This window comes from Pituophis catenifer, unplaced genomic scaffold (assembly GCF_029215685.1).
Source record: "Pituophis catenifer annectens isolate HBS135680 unplaced genomic scaffold, rPitCat1.0.hap2 SCAF_2, whole genome shotgun sequence".
NCBI classification, from domain to species: Eukaryota; Metazoa; Chordata; class Lepidosauria; order Squamata; family Colubridae; genus Pituophis; species Pituophis catenifer.
Genome location: NW_027256882.1, coordinates 269,917,301 through 269,937,740, shown reverse-complemented (window position 1 = coordinate 269,937,740; position 20,440 = coordinate 269,917,301). Strand labels below are relative to the sequence as shown.

Genomic DNA, 20,440 nt, shown 5'->3' with positions numbered 1-20,440 from the left:
CTCGAAGCGGCAGTCCGGCGCTCGGTTGGGGAGCGCGACCGCCGAAGGAGTGGGCTGCCCTTCCCGCCTCTTCACGAAGGAGCAGCGGAGAGGCGAGCGGGGCTCGGCGTGAGGCGGCGCCCCGGGAGAGGGAGGCGGACCGGCCGTTGGTCCGCCGGAGGGGCGGGTAGCGCGGCCGGCCGGCCGGCGGGGGGCGCGAGCTGCGCCTGTTTGGCGGCGCTGTGAGGCAGGCGGCCCTTCGGCTTCATCCCTGCCTGGGCGGCGACCAGAGCGGCGGCGGCGGCGGCGGGGCCATGGCTTTGCTGCGGGCCCGCGCGCTGTACGACTTCAAGTCGGAGAACCCGGGCGAGATCTCGCTGCGAGAACATGAGGTGCTGAGCCTGTGCAGCGACCAGGAGATCGAGGGCTGGTTCGAGGGGGTGAACAGCCGAGGCGACCGCGGCCTCTTCCCGGCCTCCTACGTCCAGGTCATCCGAGCTCCGGTAGCCGAGCCGGCGCTCCCGCCTCCCGCGCCCGTCCCGGCCCGCTATGCGAACGTGCCGTCCGGCGGCTTCGAGCCCTTGGCGGCTCCGGCGACCGCCTTCAACCCCCCGCCCGTCGCCGGCACCACCACCATCACCGCCCAGCATCACCAGCTGCCTCCGCCGGCCGCCGAGCCCTTCCAACTGCCTCCGCCGCCCGCCTCGTCGGGCTTCTCTTCCTTCCAGACGGCGCGCTCTTACGGCGGCGGCTCTTCTTACCAAGCCAGCCAAGGCAGCGACGACGACTGGGACGATGACTGGGACGACAGCTCTACCGTGGCGGACGAGCCGGGCGTCTTGGGCTGCTCTTACCCGGACTACGAGAACGCGGCGATGGGAGTCGGCGGGGCGGGAGGCTCTGCCAGCAGGTATTCCCTTTCCACCCGGTCCGATCTGTCGCTGAGCTCCCGGAGCAGCCAACCTGGCGGCCCTTTGCATCACCCGGCCGGCGGCGCCAAGAGCTCGGCCACCGTCAGCCGCAACTTGAACCGCTTCTCCACCTTCGTGAAATCCGGAGGCGAAGCTTTTGTGCTGGGTGAGGCGTCGGGTTTCGTGAAGGACGGGGACAAGCTCTGCGTGGTGCTGGGCTCCTATGGGCCCGAGTGGCAGGAAAACCCTTACCCTTTCCAGTGCTCCATCGAAGACCCCACCAAGCAGACCAAATTCAAAGGCATGAAGAGCTACATTGCCTACAAGCTGGTGCCAAGCCACACGGGGCAGCAGGTCAACCGGCGCTACAAGCACTTTGATTGGCTCTATGGCCGCCTGGTCGAGAAGTTCCCCGTCATCTCCGTACCCCACTTGCCAGAGAAACAAGCCACGGGGCGTTTCGAGGAGGACTTTATCTCCAAGCGCCGCAAAGGCTTAGCGTGGTGGATGGACCACATGTGCAGCCATCCCGTGTTGGCCCAGTGTGATGCCTTCCAGCATTTCCTCACCTGTCCCAGCACGGATGAGAAAGCCTGGAAGCAAGGCAAACGCAAAGCTGAGAAGGACGAGATGGTGGGTGCTAACTTCTTCTTGACCATTAGCGTCCCTGCTGGTGGCCCTGCTGCTCTGGACCTGCAGGAGGTAGAAAGTAAAGTCGATGGCTTCAAAAGCTTCACCAAAAAGATGGATGAGAGCACCATTCAGTTGAACCAGACTGTCAATGAGTTTGCCCGCAAGCAGGTGGCTGGGTTCAAGAAGGAATACCAGAAAGTGGGACACTCCTTCAGGGGCCTCAGCCAAGCCTTTGAAATGGACCAGCAGGCTTTTTCAGTTGGCCTCAATCAGGCCATTGCCTTCACTGGGGAAGCTTATGATGCTATTGGTGAACTCTTTGCAGACCAACCCAGACAGGACCTGGACCCAGTGATGGATTTATTAGCTCTGTATCAGGGACATCTGGCCAACTTCCCAGACATAATCCATGTCCAGAAAGGTAATGTAATGCTTTAACTGTATAAATATGCCTTTAAAAAATGATATAAATGTCATGGACACAAACCTTTCTTCAGTTTTTTTTTACTTATTGATAAAAACATCCCAGATGAGTAATTCACATCAATCTATTAAGAAAAACAAAAGTGTTTTGAACTGTAATAGCTTTATTATGGCATAGTTTTCTATCCATTTGATTCTTGTAAGTTGTGACACAGGCTGTGTTTTCTAGATTTTCTGATCTTTTGATTTCACTGCTTATGTGTACAGGGAAACACAAAGGAAAAAAGAATCTGTAAATCGAGAATAAGTTTCTTCATCTTTGCCTCAGATGATGTACATTTTAGTTTGTAATCCTACATATATTTAATTAGACCTGAACCCCACTAAGCATAATAACTTCCATTAAATCCATTAAAGTATATACTTTATTAACAATCAGATGATTTTTACAGAACCATGAAATTTACAGTGATGGGATGGAGGATGGGGTCATCATAACTGGAGCCAACTACATCAAGTTTTTTACTCATTTTTCACTTGCAAAAATTTAGAAGTATTTACCATCTTAATTACTATAAATGTTCTGGTATAATATTTTGTGTGTGTGTGCACACGTGTGTATTGGAGAGAGGGATTCTCTAACCCCCACCATCCTCCCCCCAATGTGTATTTCTCTGCTCCAGATGCTTAAGGCATGCAGAACCTTTGTCTTTTATCTTACAGGTTTTAGCAAGAAGGGAGATGGGACCTCTTATATACACCACTAGCTGTGAAGCTCTTGACCAAAATTTTTGAACCTTTAATTGATCCTAATGAATCACTCAAAAATTAATAGTGGCCATCAACAATCACAACATAACTAACTAGGCATATATATGACTAGAGGTATTTATTGGCTCCTTTCCCTCGTTATATTCATTTAAATGTGAAGCTGCATATTTGTTGGTACTGGCAAATATATTTCGAATGTGAAATCTCTTACAAAGAAGGACTTGGGGAACAGAGAAGAGAAATAGTAGTTGTGTGTTTACATGGACATCTGAGATCCATCTTCCTGCATTTCATTTATTTTCCTTATTTCATTAAGTTCATTGTACCTCCCCACTCACCCTTTAGTAAGTTTTGGGCAGTTTACAAAACCTGATACTTAGTAAAAATAGTTAAAAACAAAAACAAAACCAGAACCCTAACTGAAAACAACCACAGTAATAGAGACATACCAGCACTATACAACATTAATCTCAGACCTGTATATAAGATAGTTCTCTGCCTAAAATTCTTTAGCTTTCACTGCCAATTTTAAAATGATTTCTTTTTTAAAAAAAATTAAATAACAGTAGCAACTCATGCATGAAAACTCAATCACACTTTCTCTGGCTTCATTATCATAGTATGGCTGCTCCTACCCTGTGTATCTGACACAAATCACAGAGTTTTCCTGTTTTTATTCTGTTCAAGTACAAGACTGAGAACAAGGCTGTTGAGCCATTCTGGGCAAATGCCAATTTGTGTACGTGTGTGTGTGTAATCTGAGGCAGTCATGGGCTCTGAGCATCAACCATGGGTGCTCAGCTTCCATGAACAGAATAAGTGACTCAAGTAATCAGATTGGCTTCGGGGGAAATACAAAAGTGCATCAGAAATCATATCTGGCAAATAAACAGTTGTGTCCTTTTAGGTACTCCTGTGCGCCTATCATTAGAGTCTGCCACCACGGCAAAACAATAACATTGCCAGAGAATGATTAGACCACTTGTAAATGATGGCAAGAGACTAAGAGTAGATCTTATTGTTTGTTTGCTTACATTCAGAATAGGCAGAGTAGAAAGGGAGATCTCTACGTTTGGCGATCTCTAGGTTTTAGTGATAAAAATGTTTTTGTACAATAGTATATATACTTTGGCTTCTTTTCCAAGAAAGGACTAAAATTCAGAAGAAAAATGTGTAAGGATACCTTTAAAAATGTTGTATTTCTTTAAACAAAATACTTCTGTAGATGTCTACTAATTTAATTCAGATGTGCAGCTTAAAACTAAAATACTTTATTATTTTAAAATATTTTGTTTGATTTTCCATGAAGGTCTGATACCCTTTGTAGCAATTGAGTAGCATCTTCAAAGGTTTTTATGAAGGAAAAACGAGCCACATATATCTTAAATCAATTTCAATCCACATATGACTTGATTGCTCATCAATTACTTATTTTTTTATTAGCTGGGTAACTATCTTTGGGATAGGATCCAGAGTACTGTATATTATAAATCCATTATGATTGTAAGTAGTAAATTCCATTGATCTAAATTTGTCAATGCGGAAGAAAGTTTAATTTGGATTTGAGCCATATTTCTTGGCTCATTGTATTTCTGTTTTTGTGTATTCTTCTTCCCCAAGGATCAATTTCTGTCTTTAGTTTCTAGGTATGTTATGATAGTGAAAAATTACATGAATTCTAATGTTTTGTCATGAAGAACTCTTCTATGAAAACTTAGTTCAGATAAATTTATAAAGTTAGTTTTTATTTATAATGGTATGTTTGTCACACTTGTATCTGGTTTGCTTTTTAGTTTTAATCAGATAATGTATTCCTGAATAAGTAGGAAAGGATAAGGGAATTTGTGGCTGGTATTGGTTTTTTTTTTTTTTTTTTTAAATTTGATTTATATGCCACCCTTCTCCGAGTTTGATTTAAAGGATTTTTTTTGTCATGCAGATGGAAACACTTGATGTAACAAAACATTGAGAAGGAAGAGAAAGATGGCGATACTTAGACTGACTGTTGAAATAAGATCTCAGGAATATGAAGAGACATTTATAATAGTTTAAACACTTAAGTAATTCAAGTTTAAATACAAAATATATATTGTAATTACTAATACAGTATTTCAGGATTAGAAACTGTTATTCATGTATGAATATAGCAAGACTATTGTGATTAGATGGATGGATGCATGGTGATAGTGTTATCATTATCATTCTGATTTAAAATTAGAATCAATGTAGATTTTTCAAGGACAGATTGCTTGATTTCTATAATATAAAACTGATAAAAGGCCACTGTCCTAGACATTTGTTTGGATATTCTCATGGTTTTTTGTGGCATCCTTACAAGAGAACAAGAAAGGCAATTGAATTGCTTTCCTCAGTTTTTCTTTCTTGAAGAATTTTCAGAATAAGCCCAGTGAGGGATACTTGCTTTAATCAAGTAATGTGATCTCTATTACATTCCAGTGCTATTCTTCAGACTCATTTAAGGTAAGGCCTGTTCAATCAGTGCCAGTGTGATTAATGCTTAAATACATTACATTACAGCAGTCTAGCACAAAATGACTTGGTAATGTTCATTCAGCCAATTACTATTTGAAGAACATCAAAATATGGATATATATTTGCATTTTCAGTATATATTTGCATTTTCAGTAACGTGTGTGCATATGTATATGTAGGTGCATATACCTAAAACAATTTTTAAAGATTTTTTTTTTTAAATTACAAGTCGCTCGCATTCATTGTTAGAAGCACCAAGGTGCTTCCGGGTTGAAAGGATTAGTTGGTAACATCACCATTGTCCAGGGGACGCCCAGTTGGGACTCCTTTTATGCCCCTGTTAATGTGCCCACCAAAGTGGTACCTATCTGTCTATCCATGATTACACGCTTTCAAACTGCCAGGTTGGGAGGAGCGGGAGTGAATGGCGGGAGCTCACCTCATCATGCAGCAGCACTTGAGCCTCAAACGCGGCCTTGTTAATCGTCAACCACAGTGTCCTAACCACTTTAATTAATTAATTAATTAACCAAATTAACTACCTTCAAATTACAAGTACAAACTACAGATTTCAGTATTGTATAACCTGATAGTGCTAATCTCTTGATAATTGATTAAATTGCTATTTGAGACTGGGATGTCCTTGACCCATAAAGCAGAATATTTGTAGCCCAGAGTTGCAATGAGGGGTCCTTGGTGTTCTCTGAGCTGGGGTTGCTTTCTTTTCATGTGTTCTTGCAGACACTTTATTACTCAAACTAGGTAACATCATCAGGGCACTGCAAGAAAACAATCCCAGTTCTGAGATCACCAAAAACATTGACCTGTCATGCCATTCTTCACAAAACTCTGATGACCTGGTTTTTCCAACAGGCCTGGGGCCAGAGTGGGATGGAGCCTATCAAGTGACTTATTTGATTGATTGAGTGCTGTCACCAGGGGGACAGGGGGTTATTGCTATTTTTTTTTATATGGGGTTTTTATCTTTGTAAGCAGCTTGGAGTCACTAAGAGTCAGCTGGGCAACCATATGAATTTTCTTAAATAAATAAACATGCCACATCCTATTCAAATGAGGTATGAGTATTCCCTTGAAAGAAAAACCAATAATGGATGTTTCCAACTATTAGAAAACTTGCTTGTAAATCAGCCCATATTAAAATTAATCTATGTTGGGAAAATCATATTACCTAGGATTAGTCTCTTTAACAACTAGAAATTGCCATTGAAATGCTGTCAAGGGGGTCCTTGACCACTCTATGCATGCATATAAAAACTATGTCTATATATAACCCTTTGTAGAATGTTTTTATTCATTTTTTTAAAAGAAAAATTATATTTATATATGACTGCTCAACTCACTCAATGATTCCAGGTGGCTTACAAGGATAAAACCCACACAAACCACCCTTACCCTTGACATCTCAAGGTAGAGGTCACTTGATTAGAGCTTCACAAATTGTATCTTGTAGAGCTAAACAGAAAGCCTGCAACCCACATTCTGTACCTGCTTTGCAATCTCAAGTAGATTAGCAAAAACAAGAACAAGCCATCAGAAACACAGAGATTTAGTGAGTTTGCGATGGACTAGTGTGCACTGGGCACAGCAGTTTCTGCAGTGAAGTATGATGATACCAAAGTGATGAGTGTACAATGATGTAAATATACAAGTGCTGCCCTTATGTCGTTGCATCAGGATGGCTGCTGCAACCACATAAGTTGTGGCCTTTGCATGACTACATCATCTTGTTTCATCCATGGACAATCATGATCGGATACTTTTGCCTCTTAATGGCAAACTAAGCTGATGTGATCTAAATGCCAAAGAACGTTTTAATGTTTTGCTCATATCCACACATAGCATCTGCTTTTATAAGAGTTTATCAGTACAAGTACTCCTCATTTAGTGACCACGATGGGGACCAGCAATTTGAATGTTAAATGATGCCATCACGACGTGAACCATCACAATTTTACTTCAGCTTTCCTTTGCTTTAGAGACCTGCAAAGGTTGTAAATGTGGATATCAGGGACAAAGTTACTTTTTCATCACTGTCATAACTGGAATGGTCGCTATCAGAGGCAGTCGCTAAATGAAGACTACCTGTACTGAGGCTGTAAGGGTCTGAGATATTCCAAAATTTGTCTTTTGTTAATTACATTTTAAAGTGTATAGTATACTTTATAGTTTCTACAGTGTTGTTTTAGTCAATAAAGTGCTGGTCTTGAAGACAGAGTGTCAGAATTCATATTACTATTTAGACTTGAAGACTGCTGACTTTCCTTTAGTAAACTTAAGGGATAAAAAAAAGCTGCATGTATTGTTTGTTAGGCTATGCTTTCTTGGAGAAAAGAAAAGTCTGTAAATCTTGTAAAAATGCAGTTGTAATTCTTTTAATTCAAATTTCAATGTGTTTCTCGGTATTTGTAACCATAAAGCAAGAACTTTAGTGGGATTGTATGGCAAGTACAGAGGACAGTTGTGCTACCCAGCAAAAGATGGATCACTGAATGAGTGAATGAGTACTGTCAAGTCAGTATTGACTACCTAGATAGTTTCCAGAATAATTTACCTTCAGACTGGCCTTTTAACCCTTTTGTGGTATATTTACTGCTGTCATAACTGAATCTGTCACTTTGTCATTCGATTCCTCTTTTTCCTTCAACTTTTCCTAATTATTTATTTTCACATAATGATGTGTTCAAGCATGATACAAGGACTACACAAGTTTAATAAAAGCAATTTATAAAGGATAATGTAAAGTTAGGGCAGAGTATTTACTATTATTAATGCTGTTGCTGCTGTCTATGCAGAGCCCAGTCAATCTCTGATTTTAATGAGTTGTAAAGAATGAAGCAAGTACTAATATTGAAGAGCACGAATGACAGGAAAATCTAATCAAAGTAACTATTCATAATTGAGCCTATTCATAGTAAGGTCAGCATATTTTCAGTTTGTTCCCAGCATATTTGCATCCCATTGGGCTATCCAGCAAGTTTAACAGCTTACCTTATAAACAAAGCCCTCAAAGGTCAAACACGTTCACAAAGTATTATAAAGATAAAGTTATTCATCTGTTACTTTATCTTGGATGTAGCAAATCCAGTCAGTCATCACCAGTGCTGTTCATCAGCTTTCAGATGGAATATCTTTTATCAGCTTATCCTTTCAAAAATTCCCCAACCTCAGTTATTCTTGCTTTCACTACTTTATTCTAATGTAGGATTACCTTTGACAATTGCTTGAGGTCTGCAGATAGATTGCTAATTAGGTCTTGTTTTTTGTATTTGCTATTCTTTCCAGTTCAGTTCAAAGTGCTGGTTTTGAGTTAGTTTGTGTACTGTATATGTATGTGTATTACTACCATGGGTCCTCAACCCCCAGGCCGTGGCCTGTGTGGAACTGGGCCATGCAAGTGGTGGCCCACATCCACACTCATGTGTGCAGCTCCACTTGGGTGAGCGGTGTGCACGCACGCAAAGTTCCATTCGTGCAAGCAACGGGTACACGCACCTGCCACTTGCGCTAATGGAGCTGCGCACAGGCATGCATGAGCCCGCTTTTTACACAGAACCATGTCCTCACCCCGCCGCTGGTCCGCAAAGCCAGAATGGTTGGGGACCCCTGAGTTACTACCACTATTACTACTAATAACGAGAGAGGATAAGAAGCTAGCAAATTAGTGTTCAACTTTTACCATACCTTGACTATCAGTGGTTCTCGAATGACTGCTTGTTTCCATATACAAGTCCTCAAAATTGGAATTTTCTATGAAGGTTGTCCTGTTTGCCATCTGATATGAGGACAGTGGGTTATCAAGAAGAATATACTGTACACTTATGTAGTAGCAAATTAGCATCGAAAATTCTTCCTAAAGTGTTCAGCTAACACATACCTTTCTATTTGTTCCATGCTATAAAAACTTCTATTGGCATAATGTAAGTTCTCTAATTTTAAGTTAATATTATTTTATGTTTTATACTTTATTATTGTTGTTGTATTTAGATTTTAATTTTAACATGAGATTGCGATTCAAAAGACATGTATGTAAGTAAAGCTATTATTGCTTAGCTATTTCTAGCAACAGCTAAATTTTGTATTTCTTCCTTTTCTCCCTCTCTCTTTCTCTCTCTCCCTTTCCTTCCTGCCTTCCCTCCTTTGCAGTCTTTCTGGAAAATCTTTGAATGCTGGAAAGAAGTAAAGGGAAAATTGTGATTGAACAAAGTAATTGTTCTGAAGCAATAACAATGGAAGAATCATATACATAAGGTGGTAGATATGTTTTCCATTCCTGTCCAAATATGAAACTTTGGACTCCTGAACCTTTCATGATAAGATGGCATTCTTGTTCTAAGCAATACATGCTGCCTCATCTCCATCTATACTATTGGCTATACTTTTTCCTCCCCTTTGTCTCTCTGCTTTAATTCAAAGCTTACTGAGTTACAAAGCTGGAATCTGCTGTGCTTAGAAAGATAGAAAGATAGATCAGCACTTTGACTCCAGGATGTTAAAGGGTACCAAAGCTGTCCATTGCTCAGGGATATGTAGCACCATTGTTTATCCAAAAAAAAAAACCTTGGTGCTTAACGGAAATGCAACTGATATCAAATAGGCTATCTATATGCAAGGTCATAGAGTTAATTAAACTATTCTGTATAATTTATAAAATACCTAGGTCTTGAGAAAACTTGAGAACTTCCATTTTAGAACAATAAAAAAGATAGGATGGAATACATGCCGTCCCCAAATTTGGCATACTGTTTTTGCTGAACATTCTGGCAAAGAAGTGTACTTTTGCATACTACCCAATTTTTTTCATGTAGGGGTTAGGGGTTTTTTTGCCAATGGGAACAGCTGAACAAACATTGGCTACCCTTCCTTGACTATTTACATCCAATTTTTAAACATTTTTTACTCCCCCAAATGCTAGAATCTTAAGAGAAAGACAAAGCCTAGAATTAATGTTGGCTTGTTGGGAAAGATCAAGCTAGAGATCCTAATTAAAATTTTAACACTAAATGAACCATTTATAAACATATCCTGATTTGTTTAACAGCTCTTTCTGAATGCAAGTGGATAGAGTTGAGAGGATGCAATAGGACATTTTCTCCTTCAAAAGTCAGCCATTCTGGGTTGCATGACCCAGATAATTTTAGGAGCATTTTCACTAGATTTCCCTCATATTTTGACCACCCTTATATGATATAAAGTAATAGATATCTGTTAGAGACGTATCTTTTGTTTAGTATCGGTATTCAATTCCTGTTGTGTTGTTGATGTAACCAGAGCCAAGAAATGTGGGGAGAGAACTGGGAGCTATGGTTTACCTCCCACTTTGCTTTAGGTTCATTCAGTGGCAATCCAAAACCCACTCAGACTTTTCATTGTCAAGAGTTCAAAAGTTTCACATTAAACCTTGTTCAGATACAATATAATTAAATTTATTGTGTGTTAGGAAATTCTGAAGCAGAATAGTTGGCAGTCTTACAGAAGAAATAACTCCATTTAGATTAAATTAGATCCAGGTAAACAGCTTAGCCATAGAAAAAGATACATTCCCAAGACTGCAACAAAGCCTACCTCAATCAAACAATAAAATTTATTGAAGAAAATATAAGCAGAATGATGAAGAAAGAATCAAGATACAATAATAAGAGTAAATAAAATATTATACTGGAAGTCTGTTCTACTTAACTCTGGATAAAGTGCTAAATTCTTCTATGCCAGTAGACCTCATCTTTAAATGGAATCTTATGTATTTTGTCTTATTTGATGCAAAGAATCAATCAAAAATTTAGGCTCTCCACAAGAGCAAAAAGAAATAAGAACAAAGAGTGTTTTGCAAAGCTTTGTACTCAATTCAAATGCTAGTAACAGCAATAGCATTTAGACTTGTATACTGCTTTACAGCATATTGTCCCCAACAATCTGGATCCTCATTTTACTAACTTCGGAAGGATGGAAGTTTGAGTCAACCTTGAGCCAGTCAGGATTGAACTCTTGGCTGTGGGCAGAGTTATCCTGCAATATGCATTCAAACCACTGCTGTGTCCAGGGGGGAGTAGAGTACCTGTTGTTCTTGACGTACGGCCACAATTGAGTCCAAAATGTCTGTTACTAAGCAAGACAATTGTTAAGTGAATTTTGCCCTATTTTACGGCCTTTCTTGCTACAGTTGCTAAGTGAATGTCTGCAGCTATTAAATTAGTAACATGGTTGTTAAGTCAATTTGGCCCTCCCATTGCCTTTGCTTGTCAGAAGGTCACAAAAGGTGATCATATGACCCCAGGACACTGCAACTATCATAAATATCAGCCAGCTGCAAAGCATCCAAATTTTGATCAGGTGACCATATGGAATGTGGATGCTACAATGGTTGTAAGAGTGAAAAATAGTCATAAGTCACTTTTTCAGTGCTGTTGTAACTTTGAACGATCACTAAATGAAATGTAAGTCGAGGACTACCTGTACAGAGACAGACGAAGAGCTGTTTGTGGGGCAGTTATTCTCAAAGGTTTACCTGGGCAGTTGAGAATGAGTGTTGTTCATTTGCAGAGGTGGCTGTGACGTGATTAGAGGAAGGTATGAATTGGATCATTCTGTTAGTCAACTTAAAAGGCCAGCCAGGACCAGACTACATTCCAGAAGCATTAAAGGAAATTGCACAAACTACCTGAGAGTTTCATATTGCCATCAGTTGATTCACAATGCACTTAATTGTGATCGCAATATAAGTAAGCTATTTAAGATATATTTTTTTTAAAAGTCAGTCAAAGATATTTTGTATGCCTGCTGAAAAAGACATACAATATGCTAAATATCTAAGTCTATAATTTGTTTTTGTAATCAATAACTTGGTTACATTTTTTTATAAAATGGAAAAGCAGGAGGTGGCAATTAAGATGAATTTATAATGCCTCCCCTGATTTATTTTATTTTGGTAGTTTATACTTGTACATACCAATTCAGTCAAGTTGATGACTGAGGTTGATTAAAATCTGGTTTTAGCATTCTGTTTACACTAACAAAAATGTGAAATAATATTCAGACTAACTGAAACTTTTCCAACAATGAACCTGTTCAGAAATGAGGTATTATATGTCTATATTTTTATTTCTCAACTTCGGCAATTTGAAGGTGTTCCCTAGCCAACATTCTGGGAGTTGAAGTCTACATGTCTTCAAATTGCCAAGGTTGAGAAACATTAGTTTTGTCTAACATTTTTGGAAGTGTCAGATGAATAATGCCCCATTCAGCAATATCCACATAGTGAGGTGGGGTGAAGTTGATGGGAACAGCATCATGATCTAGATTCCTGTCAAAATCGTAGATGTGAGATGGGCAGCCATAAATTTACCAAATAAATCTAAGGCTGCCCCTTTTTTGGGTACATTGAAGTTGTAAATATGTATTCAGAGGGCAGAACTTGGATCACAGTTGTATATCAAGTATTTTGCAGATTTTGACATCTCCCTTTCTATGCTCATGGTTCCGACTCACATTATGCTTATTGGAGCATAACAGCCAACTGTTACCTGGACACTCTTGCAAAACATTCCAATTAAGTGCAATCTGGGGGGAAAATACTTTGCTAGGCAACATGAATGGATGGGTGGGACAGAATTAGAGAATACAATTGGAAATCCAAAGATGAATGAGATGATGATGATTTGATGAGTATCTACTTTTGAAAAACGTATCTTTGTTTTTATCAAGCATATGTTTGCTTATGCATATACACAGTAAAGGAATGAAATTATTTGGATTGAAACTGAAGCAAGAATGCTGGAAAGAGTATTCTGGAGATTTGTTCCAGAATAATAGCAGTGTGTCAAAGAGTTGAAATGTAACAAATGTTATCAGTGTTAGCATCCAAGAAAAATATGGCTAACGGCTAACCTGAGTCTGCTTTTTACCATTTCACTGGTTCTATTTATGCCTACAAGAGCAACAGAAAGTAAGCCTAACTGCTTCCCCGAATGACAAACTTTTGGAGTTATCTGACAACTGCTATTGATACCTTCTATCAATTCTTTCTTCTGCAGGCTAGCCTTCCTTTCTATAATTGTTTCTCATACAACTTGGCTTTCAGTCTTTTTATCATCTTAGTAGTCTTCCTGATTTGGTTTTATTTCTTTAATAATGAACAGATGAAAAATTATTGTAACAACATTTTTTGTTATTTAAAAACCACTGAAGCACATGTTTTAAATTGTAAAACATAAATGTTGCATACTTTCATCAAACCTGTTCCATGATGCAGAATTTTTAAGCTATTGCTCCCAGCAAAGATATTCAAGTTAAAGTGAATTCGTATCTTGGTGCCCTCTGTGCATACTGTATGTACTAGTTCTTGTTTTTCAATAATCTGAAATTTAGGGAAAGTGATTTTTCAGGACATTAATATTCAATAACTTTGGGGTCTGAGTGCAGAAAAAGAACAATAACTGTGTGGAATCCAATTCAGTTCACTCACTGATGGATCTGCTCCTCTCAGAAACTTATAGTATCTATCTGTACCTTGTGATTTGGACCGGGTGATTTGTCTCAGTATTACTGTAACCGTCAAAATCAAATGTGTGAACTAGATATAGATATGGATCTGTATCGGATTCTGCCCTTGAATGGGGCAATATGTTTTTGATGGGATTGTGGAGAGTTTGTACTGTAAAACAAAAAGTTGGACTTTGCAAGCTTTAATTGTTGAAACTGAGATTGCATACCATCTTGAACTGCATGTAATGTAAGCATTCTTTTTAAGAAAAGAAAGTCGTTCAAAAAATTTGTTAAATTTTAAATTTGTCATAACACTAAGAATTAGTATTGGACTTCTCTAGCAATGCAATGCTAACCTTATCTGGGTCTGAAAACCCTTATCAGCTACACATTGATAAACCAAATATAAGACATTAGCTTTACTTTTCTGGAAAGAGGAGTGCTGTTAAGAATAATATTTACTGAATTACCGTACTTTTCGGCATATAAGACACACTTTTTGCCCCCTAAAAGAGGGTGGAAATGTTGGTGTGTCTTATACACCAATTACAGCCATTTTTGGCCTCCTGAAACCCCACCCCACAGATCCCATTTTTGCCAAATACAGACCCGCTTTTCGCGAAAATGGGATGCGCAGAGGATTTGGGATGCCTGCAGAGTGCTCCTGAGGGCCGGGGAGGGCAAAAACCGGATGTGTGGAGCCCAAAAACTTTTTTTTTCTTGTTTTCCTCTTCAAAATTATTTGTGCGTCTTATACTCTGGTGCGTCTCACAGTCTGAAAGATACGGTAGTCAAGACAGAACATTACTTACAACAAGGAAGGGGAAAGCAAGGGTGCAGAATATCTGAGGAGCCATCTCACCCCAATGGGACTAGGCCAGTGGAAGAAATTTCAGTGTGTGGAGTCAAGGAGAAGAGCCTTCTCTGCTGTAACCACAGCCCTACGGAACACTCTGCCACTGTAGATGAGAACTGCTCCCACCCTTTTGATCTTTTCAAAGGATATGGAGCATATGCACCAAAAAGAGCCTGTAGTACAGTGGACTAAGGCACTGTTATTAACATCTGCTGCTTGCAATTACTGCAAGTTCAAATCTCACCAGGCTCAAGGTTGACTCAGCCTTCCATCCTTTCAAAGGTAGGTAAAATGAAGACCCAGATTGTGGGGGCAATAAGCTGACTTTGTATAAATATACAAAAGTATGAAGGCTATTGCTTAACGCATTGTAAGCCGCCCTGAGTCTCCAGAGAAGGGCGGCATATAAATTAAAGCAAAAAAAAAAAAAAAACCAAATTCCTTGTGTGTCCACACTTGGCCAATAAAGAATTCTATATTACAATTTAGTTCTGCCAGTTGGTTTGGTGTCCTGAGGGGGGGGGGGGCACTCACTACTGGATGAGGTTGACAGGATGAGAAGATCTCCTTTCCATGCCATCTGTCTCTTGGGCCTGGTTTTTTTTTCTTTTGTTTTTTGGTATAGTTTTGAATTTTTAATTTGCATAGTTTTAATATCTTAATTATTTTTCTGTTTATCTTTTTATGATCTGTAGAGAGTCACCTAATTGGGAAGATGAATGGCATGTAAATTTAAATAAAGGAATAATAAATGGAAGGTCATTAAGAAAGGACAGGTAAAGTTTCTTGAGGTTAATTGCCTTGTAGCTTCCCCTAGCCTAGCCTGTACTCCTCTGTGATTTTTGACTTAGAATAGTTGGTCTCTGCATTGTTCTTGTAGCTTCATATTTTGAAAGTAGATTTCTAAGGTAAATGGGACAACAGTCTTTAGTCGTCCAGGTTCCAGCAGAGTGGGCCTGTTACAGTTTCTGTTGTCTAGGGAGCTGTGGTGCCTGCATTGTGGAATCTTCTCCCGATCCTCCTTCAGCAATAGGATTCTTTATGATACCCATTTTTGAAGATATGATTCTATATGTTTTTAAAACAAAGTGCAGGTACTCCTTAGCTTACAACCACAATTGCAACCAACATTTCAGTTGCACATTTTTACCACAGTAATTAAACTAATTGCTGTTGTCCTTATGTGATCATTAAATGTGTCACACAATCATTAAGTGAATCGGCTTCCCCAATTGATTTTGCTTGTCAGATGCCAGCTGGAAGGTCACAAATTGCAACCACATGATCACAAGATGCTGCCATTGTTGTAAATGCTAGCTGGTTGCAATTTGTAATTTTGAGGACGAATTGTAAGTCACTTTTTCAAGGCTATCATAGTTTTGATCATCCTTAAATGAAGAGTGGTAAGTCAAGGACTACCTATATAGAGAATGTGAAAATAATATCTAACCAGTTCATCCTTTCCTACCAGCACTTGTAGTAAATATTTTACAAATTTAGGGCACTTCCAGAATCAATCAGCTCATTCAACTGTTACTTTTATAGTACCACCTACTGTAGTGTAAGACATGGATTTTCCAATTGAGTTCTAGGAGTCTTGGAAATCCTGATGATATTTAGAAACTTGCATATCAGTAATGAATTCAGAATAATGGTTCCTTGAAATTTGGCAAACACTGCATCTCACAGTACTTTTATGAACAGACTATGAAAGAGATTCCGCAGCAATTTGAAAGAGCTTCTTCAGCAAATTCTCTTGGAAAGTTTTAAAAAGTTTAAAGCAACTGCTCCAACAATCTGACTTGTTCCATACAACGCTCACATATTCTACTTGTAAGACTCAGGAGACACTTTGGCTTAATTTAGTGGTAGCTGCATCTTTTTTTTAATCCAGTAGGTAAAATGACGTTGCTTGGAGGTAGTAATTAAAATCCTATTATGGCTAGTTAATAATAAAATGGTTTTAACATAATGCTGGTTTGAGGAGACATTGATTCCAGGGTTACCTTTCAGAGTTGCCTTTCTTGCAATTCCAGCATGCCTTAATCTGTGACAACAGACTCTGAAGAGAAGGAGACATCATGGGGCACCGTTGATTTATGTTGGGATGTTTATGGCCACTGTTTTTAAAAAAAATAGATTGAAGGAAGCTGAAACAAATGTTTGATCTGTATGTTTTTCTGAATTTGGAGATGTACAAATTTAGCCGCAGATTTAGGTATACTACAATGTGTGTAGCGCTTAACATTTTTAATGGTTTACAAAGATTTACAAAATAAAATTAATAGAACTATGAGAACATGTCCAAAACATGGTTATATGCAGGGGTAAAATCTACTTACCTTCTCTACCGATTTGGAAGTGCGCCCACCATGTGTGTGTGCTCACTCCGCTTGCGCACGCGTGCACATCATGTGCAATTTTGCGCAGACGGCTAAAACCAGGAAGTAATGACGTCCAGGTGGGTGGGTGGAGCCTCACGCTGCCGCCGCTACCAGTTCACCAAACCACCCACCACCGCCGCTACTAGTTCGCCCGAACCGATGCAAACCGATAGCATTTCACCCCTGGTTATATGTTTCAGACTATTGTGCAATTACAATGTGATTTTCAACCAGCTGGGTGGGAAATTCTGGGAGTTGAGGTCCGTAAGTCTTAAAGGTTGGGCACCTCTGTTCTAAATGGTTATTCGAATTTGATTTTATTTACTTCAAATGAGTGTATGAAGACAAAGATTGCTGGCTTGAAGTCTGTTTAAGCAAACAAGAGAATTCCAGGGAGTGGTTCAAAATATCTCTAGCAATACCAAATGTTCTCAGTGAAAAAAGAATTCTTATTTGGTTAATAAACAAGTTTGGATGATATTTTGTTCACTTTTACTTACTTTTTGTTCCCTAATCTTAAATATAGATAAAACATTACAGAATGTGGAGACATAATATCTTAGATTGATAACCACAATATTTACCTACTATTTTGAAAGAGAAAAGCTATTCCAATTCAAGCATGTCTTAAATTCAAGGCAAAACAGATGTTTGAATTGCTGGATTTTTCTGGTTTTTGTTTAGTCAAACAAATCAGACATAGGTTATAATATTTAAAATAACAAGATTTGTACCTATAGTGTCTATTTCATATAGTACTGTAACCATTTATAATTTATGTAGAAATTAGTAATATATTTTAATCTATTTTTCATATTTCAATAATTGTTTTGTTATTGTTATTTTTATCCAACTTGCAGGAGCCCTTACCAAAGTGAAGGAAAGTAAGCGGCACGTAGAAGAAGGAAAAATGGAAATCCAGAAGGCTGATGGGATTCAGGATCGTTGTAACATTATTTCATTTGCCACTTTGGCAGAGATTCACCATTTCCATAGAATTCGAGTCAGAGACTTCAAATCACAAATGCAGCATTTCTTACAACAGCAAATCATTTTTTTTCAAAAAGTGACCCAAAAGTTAGAAGAAGCTCTTCACAAATATGACAACGTTTAATGTTGCTTAATTAATAAAGTTTACATAGTGGCTATTTCTTGGATTGCAGATGGAATCAACCACAGAGGCAAATGCTGCTCTAATGACTGTTAACACCTCTCAGGGTGTTTTGCAAAACTCTTTTTTGTAATTGTTCTGAATTCCAGAACCTAATAATTGCATAAGGAGAAAATAATTATGCATACATAGCAGAGACTATACTATACATTGTAACTAAATTATACCCAAAATGCCTACACTACCATCATAATGTCTTTTGAAATAATGGTTATACTATTTGCCTTATTGCTTTTTTGAAATATGGTATTTTAGTGCATATGCTATAGACCTCAACATGTCGGGGTCTTTAAGGAAGTGGGCTAATGCCCGCTTCATACGCCTTTTAAAAATTCTCCTTGGTTTGAATTTCTTAAATTCAGCCAATTCTCTGTTTACAAATTCCTATTAGAGCAGCTATGCGATTTTGTGCCTTTAGCATTTTTCATTTTTTTTTCCTAGTAAATGACATTTTTATGATTGAATGAAGGGTTAGTACCTCTGACAGGGCTTGATTTCAAACCTCATTGTGACTCAAAAATAACTAGTTATATAACTTGCACACTAGATACTATGATAAAAGTTGGTAAAGCAACAACAAAATTTAAAATCATTTTAGATTCTGTGTTGATTAAAAATACTATTTATTATTTTTACCAGAATATTAAGTACACAAGCAACAATGCAGCATTGCTGTATTTCCTTTCTTAATATGTCAAGCATAAAATCTTTCTGTGTAATACATCTTTGGATAGAAACTTGGACCATTTATCTAATAAAAGGATACTGAATTATATCAGTGGGATACGACTAAAGGTTCACAGAGTAATGCTTGCATGCATGCATGTGTCTGTTGTTTGGAAGATTTTTCTGGCAGTTGATTTGTTTGATTCTAAACATGGGCCCACATTGTCACTTGAAACTTGCTAATGCCAGGAAGCATTATTGCTCATGTTCAGTGAAGTTATTCGTTGGTTAGGAAAAAATACATGTATATTAACATATTTTGTGCTCATGATTCCTGTTCTTTAGAGGGTTAAGAACCCACTATGTGTAAATGTTAAGTGAGGCCTTATCACAAAGAGACTCTGGAAAACGTATTTTACTCAACTTACATACCCTCTATCACTTTCTTCTGCTGGTGTCTCATTTTAGCTTTAGAATCAACCTATTTCTGTATTGTTAGAATACTTTTTGAATATGTTCTGGAACTTGATACATTCACCAGGTTTTAGTAAATCAATCTAATTTATTTCTGCTAGACAAAAAACTTTTAAAAAGAACACTAAATAGTATATCCAATTCAACTCAGTTGAAGAATGGCTTCTAGTTACCATATTTTTCAGAGTATAAGACGCTCCGGACTATAAGACGCACCTACCTTTTTTGGTGAGGAAAAAGAAATCTGCCTCTGCCTCCTAGCAATTTTGCCTCATTGCAGCAAACAGTAAATAACCTGCTTTACTTTCATTTTCGTTTTCAACATAGCTTGATTAGCACAAGAAAAAAAAAAGTCTGCTCCCAGCAATTTACCTCCTTGCAGCAAGCAGCAGAGGCCCAGGCAAAACAGCTGAGAGCAAATCAGCTGAGAGTCGGGAGGCCGATCCGATCAACTTGTGCTATTTAGGCTGTGCTGTAGCTGAAAGGAGCTGTTTCTTCTTGCTGCTTGCTGCAAGGAGGTAAACTGCTGGGAGGCAGAGACCAAAGGGTGGGGGCCAGTGGGTGGGCAGGGCTACATTCGGTGTATAAGATGCACCTAAATTTTCACCCCCTTTTAGGGGGGAAAAAGGTGCGTCTTATACTCCGAAAAATACGGTATTTCCCTACTGCATACATATGGCATATTTAAATTGGTTCCAAATGTAGATAAATAATATTCTGGCTTGATGCTGTACAGAAGTACATCTGCATATAGTTGGAGAAAAAATCCACACCATATGTTGAAGTTGCTCCAGTTTTCCTGCCTGAAGTTTCAGTAGCAACATTACAGAACACAGGCATGGAGATTGGTGGCCTAGGCCCAAATATTTTTTTTATTTTAAATTTTTTTTTAAAAAAAATTAATTTTTTATTTTAAAACTTTTTTTAAAGAGAATAAACACTTATGTTTTTAATCCAGCATTTTAAAATATAATTGGTAAAATTCTAGAAAAATACATAGCTAATTACGCACAAGGTTGACCAAAACATGTAATTTTACGCTGATCATAAAAAATGTTAAGACTTTCTTAAGTTAAGATTGACTCCTATTGATTGACGTTTGTTTGTTTGTTTACATCTAAATCTGGCCAACTGCTCTGAAATTTTCAGGTGATCTTCCTTTCCATAGAAAGAAATAGCC

The 20,440-nt window shown here is 38.6% G+C and overlaps 1 protein-coding gene across 3 annotated transcripts; it reads left to right on the top strand.

Annotated features, from left to right (window-relative positions):
* Window positions 1-251: 251 nt before the first annotated feature.
* On the top strand, window positions 252-19,027 carry SNX18 (sorting nexin 18). 3 transcript variants are annotated; one of them, XR_011600087.1, is made up of 3 exons: window positions 252-1,944; window positions 9,375-9,479; window positions 17,810-17,882. XR_011600087.1 is itself a non-coding variant. In XM_070938881.1 (2 exons), the coding sequence occupies exons 1-2, from the start codon at window positions 294-296 to the stop codon at window positions 18,061-18,063; spliced, it is 1,905 nt and encodes a 634-aa protein (XP_070794982.1). In that variant the 5' UTR covers window positions 252-293; the 3' UTR covers window positions 18,064-19,027. The 3 variants fall into 3 exon arrangements, 2 of the variants coding, with proteins under 2 accessions (XP_070794982.1, XP_070794983.1); XM_070938881.1 differs by lacking the exon at window positions 9,375-9,479 and having other exon boundaries at window positions 17,810-19,027; XM_070938882.1 differs by lacking the exons at window positions 9,375-9,479; window positions 17,810-17,882 and adding an exon at window positions 2,670-2,731.
* Window positions 19,028-20,440: the final 1,413 nt, after the last annotated feature.